The 12,660-nt window shown below is 46.1% G+C and overlaps 1 protein-coding gene across 4 annotated transcripts in view; it reads left to right on the plus strand.

The window, feature by feature from the left end:
• pcif1 (phosphorylated CTD interacting factor 1) overlaps nucleotides 1-8,272 on the plus strand; it is a 198,167-nt gene extending 189,895 nt beyond the window's left edge. For all 4 annotated transcript variants that reach the window (XM_078236329.1, XM_078236332.1, XM_078236330.1 and 1 more), the window contains exons 15-16: nucleotides 2,530-2,705; nucleotides 3,391-8,272. In XM_078236329.1, coding sequence (XP_078092455.1) covers nucleotides 2,530-2,705; nucleotides 3,391-3,616 — 402 coding nt within the window. In that variant the 3' untranslated portion in view covers nucleotides 3,617-8,272. The remainder of the gene's footprint in view (nucleotides 1-2,529; nucleotides 2,706-3,390) is intronic.
• The last annotated feature ends 4,388 nt before the right edge of the window (nucleotides 8,273-12,660 follow it).

The raw sequence follows: 12,660 nt of genomic DNA on the forward strand, positions 1-12,660 counted from the left end.
GAGATGCCGGCGTTGGACTGGGGTAAACACAGTGAGAAGTCTAACAACACCAGGTTAAAGTCCAACAGGTTTATTTGGTAGCAAAAGCCACTAGCTTTCGGAGTGCTGCCCCTTCATCAGGTGACGGCATGATGAAGTCAGCTGAAGTTCCATGATGACCAGAGTCATGGAAGATAGTGATGTCTCAATCCCCTTCCCTGTCTCCAGTGGAGTTCAGCAGAGTTGTATTCCAGCTCTCATCTTATTTGGTACCTTGCTTGTTTCTATGCTTGCTTATGCCTGGAAGAACCTGGATAAACGAGTGCCCATTCACTTCAAAATGAATGGCAAATGTACAATTTCCACCACCCACAGTCAAAATCTGTGAAAAGTGGGTGGAAATTCATGTTAGTAGACGATTGGGCTGTGGGTGCTCACACAGAAGAGGGCCTTCAATCACTCTGGATTATTTCTAGATTCTAAGAAATTTGGCCCCACCATCAATCCACAGAAGATAGAAGTTATATTTTAGGCAGCTGATCTGGGAAAACCTATGAACCAATCGATATCAACAGAAGTTAAAGTCTAGAAGGCAATATTTAGACAGCTTACTTTGTGACGTATTACACGTATAGTCACCAGACGGAAAACCCAGTCACCTCCACCTTAGAAAGATGGTGAAAATTTGACGGTTGTTTAGGATTACAAAGACTGAAGAAGGTTACATTTGTCAAACAGAGAGATGCTAATAGTAATGGCACGTAGTCCAAATACCTGATTCTAAAGTGCCCAAGAAGATGATTTGAGGCTGGATAAATGCTTTTGTGGTGGTCTTTTCAAAAGAGAAATGGATTGCCCAAAGACCAATCTAAAATAATGTGGCATCTCAACTGACAAATGGATGTATAATGTACAACAAGAAACTGACAACAAATAAATCATACTTGCACACGAAAGCTTGAAGCAAGATGTAGGTAGCTAGCCAAAGAAGAACCCAAAGGAATTCAACGAAAGATCAGCCCTAATTTGAATAGAAATGATTTGTATTTATTTTAAGGAGACGTTTAGAAATATGGTGTGAGTTTACATTGAAACCGCTTTATTCCTAATTGGGTAAGGAGCATGGACAGCTGTGCACATGTAGTCACTACAGTGATAACACCGAAAGTTGGAGACAAACACCAACATGTACATACCATCTACAGTTCATATTATCCATTAGCACTCATCCTGAAGTCCATGCTGGTGATTGAGCAGCCGTTACAGACCATAGTGATAGGATCTAGGTATTCACTTCGTCCCTTGTTGCCTAACGCTATCTACTCTATAAAGAAACTAGGCACCTTTCACTCATGTGATGGAAGAAGGATTATCATAGAAACCCTACAGTGCAGAAGGAGGCCATTCAGCATATCGGGTCTGCACCAATAACAATTCCACCCCAGGCCCTATCCCCACAACCCCACACATTTACCCAGCTAATCCCTCTAATCTACACATCCCGGGACACTAAGGGGCAATTTAATATGGCCAGTCAACCTAACCTGCGCATCTTTGGACTGTGGGAGGAAACCGGAGCATCCGGAGGAAACCCACGCTGACACGGGGAGAACATGCAAACTCCACACAGACAGAGACCCAAGCCGGGAATCGAACCTAGCTCCCTGGAGCTGTGAGGCAGCAGTGCCCAACCACTGTGCCACCGTTCCACCCTAATAATTACAATCCATATCTTCTTCATCTCCAGAGATGGTGACATGTGCCCTCTTCATGCATCAAGGAAATCCCTCCTCACTTCCCACACTGCATTGACCATCCTCGATCTACACTGGAATAAATGGGCCTCTAATTAAATTAGGACCTATGCCAGAGATAAGGGAGGGAGCCAGACCAATTTTAAGCTAAAGCTAAGAGATATCTTGGATTCAAGTTTGTTAATATCCCAACAGTGCAGACTTCATTCCAACAAACTGTTTGATTTCACAAAACAGGATAAGGTTCACAGGGAAATTCAGTATACTTCTGAAAATTCCTCAGATTATAGAAAATAACAAACCATGCCATGCTATCTCTGTTAGTGAACTAATTCTACTTTACTGATTGAAATTAGTTAATGCCAACTTGGAGAAAGTGTTCTCTTTACAGTGGCTGATTCCATTCCAGATTATTAGAAACTAGAGATGGTCATCCTTCTTGGACAGGAAGCCAAAAGCTGAGTTCCTGAAATGGATGATGGGAAGTTGATGTCAACAGATATGGTGAAAATGTGTATAGATGAGTTGAGAGATATGATAAAAGGGTGTTATTAAGAAGTTGGTGAGTCTGGTATACAGTGGATTAAAGGTGGGTGGGTCTGCAAAGTTGACGGGTTCAAGAAGCTGCTGGGGTTGAGAGGCTGGTGATTCGAGAGGTTGGTGGGTCTGGTGTAAAGATGGCTTTGAGAGGTTGAGGTCATTGAGAAAGGTACTGAGTGGTCCTGTTATTGAAAACTCTTAAGTTGAGTGACCTCTGAACCTGGTAACCTATTCCTGTTGATTTGTCTTCAAACAGGAACTGTTGGGAAGATCAAGTGAGCCGCTCTCGTTCATAGTGTTCATCCCTGAATGGAGGAATCCTCCAACACCAGCTCTGGTCCGAATGGAGGAGAGCAAGTTTAAACGACACCAAATCCTCGTGCCAGCCTATGAGCACGAGTACAGGAGTGGGGCACAGCACATCTGCAAAAAGTAAGAGCTACAGCATTACCTGGTCATGGCATGGCTGACAGATGTGTGAGTTATGTGATATATGTTCAGCTTATTTACAAACTGCCATCTACCTGTCATTAACTGAGGGTGGGGATTGTACACAGAGTACGTAATGAGGATGGGAGAGAGTCACAGGTTGAGGGAGGATTGTGGGGTGCGGGAGAGAATGATAGGGTAGGGGAAGCTGATGTTCAGTCATGGGGTGAGGGGCAGAAAGTGACAGGGTGAGGGTGAGGGGGAAGAGAGTGACAAGGTGAGGAAGGGAGTGAGGGGGAGAGAGTCACAGGGCGGGGGGGAGTCACGGTGTGAGGAGGCAGAGAGTGACCGGGTGGGGGTAGAGTGATGGGTGAGGGGAGAGAGAGTCACGGGTGAGGGGAGAGAGAGGGAGTGAGAAGGTGAGAGTGATGGGGTGGGGGGAGAGTCACCGGGTTGGGGGAGGGGGGTTGAGGGGGGGGGGGGGGAGATAGTGACGGGGTGGGGGGAGAGTCACGGGGAGGGGGGGGGCGGTGAAGGGATGGAGAGTGGCAGGGAGAGAGTGATGGTGGGGGGGAGGATGAGGGGGAGGGAGTGGTGGGGGAGCGGGGAGAGGGAGGGGAAGAAAGTCACAGAGTGTGCTGATCTTGATTTGAGCTGGGAGATGACATTGTGCTTTGTTTGTTCGTAGGGAGGATATCTATTATAAAGCTGTGCACTCCACAGCCCTCATCTTCCTGCAGAATGATACTGGCTTCGCCAAATGGGAGCCCTTGCCAGAGCGGGTCCAGCAGCTAATGGCAGCCTATAAATTGACATCAAAGCCATCCTCCTCGTCTTCGACCTCCTCATCGGCAGCCAGTGAGAAAGAGCAGGAACAGAGTGGGGACCAAAGCAGCAACACTGAGCATCATTGAACTGGGCTTGAGGATGTGTGCTAGACAAAGGCAGCACAGAGCAGTTAATACTGAGTGTTATTTTAAACAGATGGACTCGATACAAGCTGCGAAACCATTGTCGTCACCAGCAAGAAATGTACATAATGTACAGTGTCTTTCAAAACAGACCCAGAATTCTGGGTTCTTAATGTTTCTGTTTGTTGTTTTTATTTTTACTGAATTGTTTAGGGGAGCGAAACAACATATGTCTGTGTAATATATTCCATGGAAATATTTCAGAACAGAATACCGTGTCAGTTTTATCGGCTTTTTTTTGAGATTATGCAATTCTGCCTAATTTTTTTTAAACTTTGCGAATAGTGGCTGCAGACATTTTCCATTTTAACACAGGGATTTCTTTTCAATGCAGAGAATGAAGTGTAAGTGTACAAACTGATGGATAGGAATTGATTGGTGTTTCTGTAAGAAGTGTTGCTTCTTGTTGACCTGTGTAGACTGTATCTCTGAATTGTTCAATGGCAGCTCAACTCACTGAACGTTTGAATGTACAGCATCCAGTGCAGCCCTCGCATTTAACCCTTCACTGACACAGGGGAATTAGACGAACTCCGGAAGAAAATAATGAAGGCTACAGGGAAAGAACTGGGAGATGGGATTGCAGCAGAGAGCTCCATATGGGCGGTTTGCAACATGGGCTCCTTCTTGTGCTGAGTTCTCTTCAATCAGATTTGAGCAGATTCTCATTAAGCACCCAGATTCCTGACTATAAGGTTCGTTTCATTGCTTGTTTCATTAATAAGGTCTCCCGATTGTGCAGCAACCCGTGAATGCAGAGGATTTGATTCAGCTAAACGGGAACCTCTGCCAGTGATGTACTTTCAGTGATTATTATAGAGGAACTAGAATTCAGTACTACACTCAGCTGGGCCAGCCAGCCAGCAAAGAGTTTTCTGAAACAAACACAGAAAAGGGCTGGAAAATCTCAACAAGTCTGACAGTATCTGTGGAGCTTAGCTCTGACGAAGGGTCATTCAGACCCAAAACATTGGCTCTATTCTCTCTCCACAGATGCTGTCAGACATGCTGAGATTTTCCAGAATTTTCTGTGTTTGTTTCAGAATCCAGCATCCGCAGTAATTTGCTTTTAGCAAAGGGTTAAATATAGGGTTGCTCCACTTGGAAGGTGTGACTCAATATGATGCCCTGTTAAAGAGCAACTGAGACTGTATTGTCTTCAGCTACAGGTCCAAGCACCAGCCTGGCCAGATTATCAGTGATTCTGAGTCTTGACTTTTACCATATCACTGAGAGAAGCTGATGTCCAAATGGCAGGGTAACATTGGTTATTCGTAATGCTTAGATCAGACAAAACCACTGAACAGGCTCAAGTACAGTGACAATTGAGAGTAATGGTTCAGCACTGTACTGCAGACTGAACATCCATCTCTTAGATACTGTCACGTGGAGATTTGGCTGACCCGTGCAAGTCTGTAACCCCAAGCAATGTCTTGACAGTCTGACTGTCACAGTACACATCATCAGCTTGAAACTATTTCTGACAGAGTGCATGGGCCCTTACAGGTCGGCTACGCAGTTTACCAGTACAAAACGTTCAAACAACTGTGCAAAGTGAAGGGTTGAGTGTGCTTATAGTTATTGTTTGTTATGTGTGTGGCGAAAGAGAGCGTTGGGATGGCTGAAGAGGATCTGACTGTGCCACAATTAAATTCTTTAAAATAAAGAGATAAGTATGAGAGTTAATATTTCAGGTCTGCAACCTTTCATCAGAACTGGAAATTGTTACATCCAATGAAAGCTTTACAGAGCTGAAATATTGGGCGGATTTTACGGCCTCACTCACCCTGAAATCATAAAATCCCACCCGCGGTCAACGGATCTTTCCATGATCCGCCCCTCGGCCCGCTCCGATTCCCGTGGCGGACGGGACAGTAAAATTCTGTTTCCCTCTCCACGGATGCTGCTGAGTATTTCCTGTGTTTTCCAGATTTCCAGTAGTTGCACTATTTTGTTTTGGGTATAGAGCATAGTTTATTCCCCAGTCACAAGGCACAGACCACCCTATCACAACAAAGCACAGTGGTTAGCACTGGTGCCTCACAGCGCCAGGGACCCGGGTTCAATTCCCAGCTTGGGTCACTGTCTGTGCGGAGTTTGCACGTTTTCCCTGTGTTTGCGTGGGTTGCGCCAGGTGCTCCATTTCCTCCCACATTCTGAAAGACATGCTGGTTGGGTGCATTGACCTGAACAGGCGCCAGACATAACTTCATTGCAGTGTTACTGTAAACCTTACCTGTGACTAATAAATAAACTTTAAATTTTAACTTTAACATGTATCCAGTCTGCCAGCTTCAACTGGCTTGTGTGACTTTATCTCAGCTTTGCCATTGTTTGGCTGAGATTATCCTGTCACCCTATTTCTCCATTACCTTGTGACCCACTCATAGTCCTGGAACCACAGAAAGAAACCTTTTAGTCCGTGTTTATTTTATTAAAATCAAGGGTAATGAGGAATGCAGTAAAGGATTTGAAAACAAACTTCTTCATTCTGAGTTTGAATTATGGGACACCTTTAAAATCACTCTTGTGGCACAATGTACAGGACTTGCATCCTGTGATCGATCTGATCACAATGCTGATCTTTCATCCACCAGGGCTCATGCTGCCTCTATTTCCCTGTTGCAGGATCTCCCCCACATTGCTGTTCAATGTTAAGATGAATATTCCCACAGGGGGATTTTGACAATGTGATCTGGATTCTACATTTCCCCTCACTGGTGGGTTTGAATGTGGAGTGGGTGGTGGGCTGTATGCAAAATCCAGTGGGTGGCCTTCTCCACTTGTCTGAGCTTTTACAAGGGGTTTGATGTAACCGCTGTCTGTAGACGTACCTGTAGTTCCAGCAATGGCTCCCGGCTACGCACCTGGGACTGTAAGATGGGAGTCCCTCCCTCTGTAGTGGTGGCAGTCTCCCCTTAAAGCAATTAATGCTGCTTCCATTGTTGCTGCAGAGCATCCATCGGCCTTTTATGTTTCAATAAGCACCTCTTCTAAACCCCAGAATCTCTAGTCCCTGTCGACTCAGCCTCTTCTCACAAGATAATCCTCTCATCCAGGAATCAGTCCAGTGAACATACATCCCCTCTCTATAAGGCTAGCGTATCCTTCCATAGGTAAGGAGACCCAAAGTACACAGTGGTCATGGTCTCACCAAGGCTTTATAGAATTGCAGCAAGTCTTCTTCACTTGAACTCTCTAATTCCTCTGTAATAAAAGCTAATATGTCATTTGCATTCCTAATGATTTGCATATCAACTTTCTGGGATTCACAATGTGACACAGGTCTCTCTGAATCAACGTTTCCTCATTTCTAATCATTTCAGTTCAAATCAAACGTTTACCAGTGTACTCACCTTGTCTGACTCCTGGTTCTGTGGCATCACTTGACGATTTATCCCTATTATGTTCTCAGGTCATTACATCTCTCATTGTGATCCCGATTCATTGATGCATGTTTTATCCCCATTGCTAACTTTCTGTAATACATGTAATCCCACTGAATGCAAGCCTTCCTTAATTTTGTCATTCAAAAAGTTATGTTTTATTCTGTTTTTCTTTCCAAGATGGATAACTTCACGCTTCTCCATATTATATTCCAACAATCTTCCTCTTACCCACTCACCAAACTGTATCCCTCCTCAGAGCTTACCTTCCCACCTCACTGTATTGTCAGTGAACTTGGACTCTCCCTCGCTCTCTGTCCCTCACTACCTTGGTGTAGGATGTGAGGGTGTGGATAATTGCAGATTCTTGCTTGGGTTGTTGATGAATTATGTTGTCCAGTTGCTAATACCTTCACTTTGTGCAGAGATTGTCGTGTTTTTAATTGTTTCTGGTTTGATTTGAAGTTAGAAAAGGGATGCAGTCAACCACAACACTTCTGAAGTGCTAATGACCATAACCTTGCACTGATGGCACATGTCTCAATGTAGTTGTGTATCTGAAAATCGCACTTATTATTGAGCATGCATCGAAATGAGGATTGTGCAGAGCTGAGACTGAACTGAGCCTAGCAGTGATGCGTTATCCTGTTCTGGAGTGGGCAGTGTATGTATAATGATTGGGATCTCAGTGCTGGATCGAGGCATCTCGTGCACCAGGAACACTGAACACTAACTCAGTACTCCAGCCTCCCAGTTTCAGTGTCTGTGGCCAGACAGTGTGGGATTCTGAGTGGAAGATGATGAAAGGCTCAGTTCTCCCACTGCCTCTCCTCATCATGTTTTATCTAGTGTTTATTTTTGTATTTATTTTGTTACTCTTTTTAAATTGTATTTTAAGAAATTCAGATTTAAGTGTATGTGCTGCCTAATTGGTAAAAAGATTGATGGTGCTGTGTGATCAGGTCTGGGTCATATTCAGATGTCACACATAGTGGGATACTAGCACTGAACATGGCACCTGTTTTCTTATTAACACTAGTGAACGTCATGTGAACCCACATCTAATCGATCTACTTTGTAAAGTCATGTCCAATTATCCAGTTGACCTCTTTTTCTAAGTAACACGTACAGATCAGATCCCCGTGTTGGTTTCAAACTCTTTACTTACAGAAGGAAAATTTCAACACCAGAATTAAAAATATACTGAGATTAGAATTGTCCTGGTTTCTTTGAAATAAAGTGTGAATGGAGGATAATTCAGGCTGATGATGCCCCTCCCTGCAATCAAACATGATCCTTGTGTGAACAACAGCTACCCAACAATAGGTAGATCCCGGAGTCACCCAGTGCCCTGGGTTCAGCTCCCGGAGTCACCCTGTGCCCGGGTTTCAGCTCCCGGAGTCACCCAGTGCCCCGGGTTCAGCTCCCGGAGTCACCCTGTGCCCGGGTTTCAGCTCCTGGAGTCACCCTGTGCCCGGGTTCAGCTCCCGGAGTCACCCTGTGCCCCGGGATCAGCTCCTGGAGTCACCCTGTGCCCTGGATTCAGCTCCCAGAGTCACCCTGTGCCCGGGTTCAGCTCCCAGGGTCACCCTGTGCCCGGGTTCAGCCCCTGGAGACACCCTGTGCGCCGGATTCAGCTCCCAGAGTCACCCTGTGCCCCGGGTTCAGCTCCCAGAGTCATCCTGTGCCCGGGTTCAGCTCCCAGAGTCACCCTGTGCCCGGGTTCAGCTCCCAGAGTCACCCTGTGCCCCGGGTTCAGCTTCGGGAGTCACCCAGTGCCCCGGGTTCAGCTCCCGGAGTCACCCTGTGCCCGGGTTTCAGCTCCTGGAGTCACCCTGTGCCCGGGTTCAGCTCCCGGAGTCACCCTGTGCCCTGGGTTCAGCTCCCGGAGTCACCCTGTGCCCCGGGTTCAGCTCCCAGGGTCACCCTGTGCGCCGGATTCAGCTCCCAGAGTCACCCTGTGCCCCGGGTTCAGCTCCTGGAGTCACCCTGTGCCCGGGTTCAGCTCCCAGAGTCACCCTGTGCCCGGGTTCAGCTTCGGGAGTCACCCAGTGCCCCGGGTTCAGCTCCCGGAGTCACCCTGTGTCCCGGATTCAGCTCCCAGAGTCATCCTGTGCCCGGGTTCAGCTCCCAGAGTCACCCTGTGCCCGGGTTCAGCTCCCAGAGTCACCCTGTGCCCCGGGTTCAGCTTCGGGAGTCACCCAGTGCCCCGGGTTCAGCTCCCGGAGTCACCCTGTGCCCGGGTTTCAGCTCCTGGAGTCACCCTGTGCCCGGGTTCAGCTCCCGGAGTCACCCTGTGCCCTGGGTTCAGCTCCCGGAGTCACCCTGTGCCCCGGGTTCAGCTCCCAGGGTCACCCTGTGCGCCGGATTCAGCTCCCAGAGTCACCCTGTGCCCCGGGTTCAGCTCCTGGAGTCACCCTGTGCCCGGGTTCAGCTCCCAGAGTCACCCTGTGCCCGGGTTCAGCTTCGGGAGTCACCCAGTGCCCCGGGTTCAGCTCCCGGAGTCACCCTGTGTCCCGGATTCAGCTCCTGAGAGTCACCCTGTGCCCCGGGTTCAGCTTCGGGAGTCACCCTGTGCCCCGGGTTCAGCTCCCGGAGTCACCCTGTGCCCCAGAATTCTGCTCTTTTTAAAGTAACAATATCTTGATACTGGATGTTCATCTTTTAACATCGTTGTTATTCCATGTCCACTGAGGCAGGGGCTCTGATGTTCCCCGTTTTGCTGTCAGCCTGGTTCCCTATGGGTAACTTTCTCTAGTTGCACAGATCCCCATCTGAACTGTTTTCACTGAGATTTGTGCAGACTTCCTTTTATGGTGGGGAGGATTAATTGCAACAACAACATATCTGGGGACATTAACAACAATCCTGAGCTAAGCTGCCAGTCATATATGATGACAATGGTAGAATCCCAACTAGGAAAATCCATTGTAAAAAGCTCCATAACCAAAAGGTGAATGAGTATAAGACAGTATTAGCTCCATAAGGCTGTGAGTTAAGCTTCAATTAAGCTTAAGCCTCAATCCCATGATCTTGATGGAAAACCCTCACCTCACAGGATTCCTTATAGTCCTGGGCACTGAAGCCACTTTGATCACTGCAGCAGCTGGGACTCGCTGCACTACTAGGTTAAGTCCTAGTGCTGCAACAGTGAGCAGAAGTCCACTCAGCCCCTCAAACCTCTTACCACCATTCCCTCATATTGTGACTCCTCTATACCGTAACACCATTTACTCACCTTGATCCCCTTGCCTAACAAATCTATCATCTCAACTTTTAAATTTCCAATTGACTCCCAGAGACAGCAGCTTTTTAGGGAAGAGTTTTCCAGCTTTCCACTAGCCTGGTTGGAAAAAGCCCTTCCCGTCATCACCCAGAACAGCCCGGCTGGAATTGTAAGGTTGTTGTCACTCTCCCTGTCTAGCTGTCACAGAGCCATTAGACCACAGGAGACCAGCTGGCCCATCGATTCCATGCTGGCTCATTCCCCAGCGTTACAGATGCAAGTCGACAGCCAATTCTATTCAGGTGAGATCAAGATACGGCTGAAGGCACTGGATACTGCAAAGTCTATGGGCCCTGACAATATTCTAGTAATAATACAGAAGACTTGTGCTCCAGAACTTGTTACGCCCCTAGCCAAGCTGTTCCAGTACAGTTACAACACTGGCATCTACCCAACAATGTGGAAATTTATCCTGTACACAAGAAAAAGGACAATTTCAACCTGGCCAATTCCACCCATCAATCTCCTTTCGATCATCAGCAAAGTGATGAAATGGATCATCAACAATGCTGTCAAGCGGCACTTACTCAGCAATAACCTGCTTAGACGCTCATTTTGGATTCCACCAAGGTCATTCAGCTCCTGACCTCATTAGTTTTATCAGGGACACTCAACCTTGGTTCAAACATGGACAAAAGAGCTGAATTCCAGAAATGAGGTGAGAGTGACTATCCTGGAATCAAGGCAACATTTGACCGAGGGTGGCACCAAAGGGCCCTAGCAAAACTGGAGTCAATGGGAATCAGGAGAAGCTCTCTGCTGGATAGAATCATACCTGGCACAAAGGAAGAGAGTTGTGGTAGTTGGAAGCCAAACACCTTAGTTTCAGGACATCATTACAGGGGTTCCTCAGGATAGTGTCCTGGGCCCAATCACCTTCAGCTGCTTCATCAATAACCAGCCGTCTATCATAAGGTCAGAAGGAGGGACGTTCGCCAATGATTGCACAATGTTCAGAACTATTCATGACTCCTCAGAAGCAGCCCATGTCCAAATGCAACAAGACCTGGACAATATCCAGACTTGGGCTGACAAGTGGCAAGTAACATTCGTGCCACACAAGTGCCAGACAATTACCATTCTCAAAAAGAGAGAATCAAACCATTGCCCCTTGACATTCAATGGCATTACCATTGTTGAATCCTCCATTATCAATATCTACAGCAACCCTCTTCTGCACAGAAGGAAATTTCATATAGTTGACCAGAACATAAAGTCATTATGAGGGCTTTGGGGCAGCAATGCATTCATCTTGGTCCAGAAGTGCATGGTCTACAACTCCAAGTCCCAAAGATGACAGCATGTAGAGATCTCTTCAACTATAACATCATTGGTAAACTACTGTGATGATAGTGTGCTATTGAGATAAATAAATATATATTATATATATATATATGTTTTTTTTTGTTTAAGGGGAATATTTAAAATTCAGCTTTTTTCTGCAGGCGGCCAGTGTGTATGGAAAACATACATGGCTCAGATGCTGGGAGAGCAGGATAATTACTCATTTTAGCCATGTTGTGTTTACTTAGGATAGAGCTAATGGATTTTTGTTTTTTGGTTGAAATTTCCCCTGGGGGTTTTGTTTAAAGAAATGGAAGGTGGGTTTAGGTATGCAGAGTAATGTGAAGATGTGGTTAATGGGAGGCCTAGGTTTGCAGCAAAGAGAAACAGCTTTTTAGCCCTGGCTGGGAATTGCATGAAGACAGAGGTTTCTTCAAACTCCTGAAACTCATCTCTCAATCTGAAAGCTTCAAGACTGTCCACACTCATTATAGTTAGTATATTTATGGATGCTCACTGTATTTGAAGTTGCATTGTAAGTCTGTAAGAGAATGTTACCTATTTGGAACTGAAACAGTGATAAGTTAGAAATTAAAGTTGTTTCATTTTTATAAAATATTTTTCAACTTAAGAACAAAGAAAATTACAGCACAGGAACAGGCCTTCGGCCCTCCAAGCCTGCACCAACCATGCTGCCCATCTGAACTAAACCCCCTACCTTTCCGGGGACCATATCCCTCTATTCCCATCCTATTCATATATTTGTCCAGATGCCCCTTAAAAGTCACTATTGTATCTGCTCCACCACCAGCCCCCACCCCACTCTGTGTGAAAAATTTGCCATGTACATCTTAACTGTTGGTAGTTAAGCTTTTTAATTTGTTAGAGTTATATTTCAACTGTGTTATTAAATAAAGTTTATTTTACTATAGGTCAGTGGAATTACTGCTGGACTGAAACATCCTATCCTCACGTTTATGCCAAAATAGAAAGTTTGTTGGGGTCTATACTGGCTTCATAATATCCCTTGA

The sequence above is a fragment of the Mustelus asterias genome, chromosome 20, assembly GCF_964213995.1.
Source record: "Mustelus asterias chromosome 20, sMusAst1.hap1.1, whole genome shotgun sequence".
Lineage (NCBI taxonomy): Eukaryota > Metazoa > Chordata > Chondrichthyes > Carcharhiniformes > Triakidae > Mustelus > Mustelus asterias.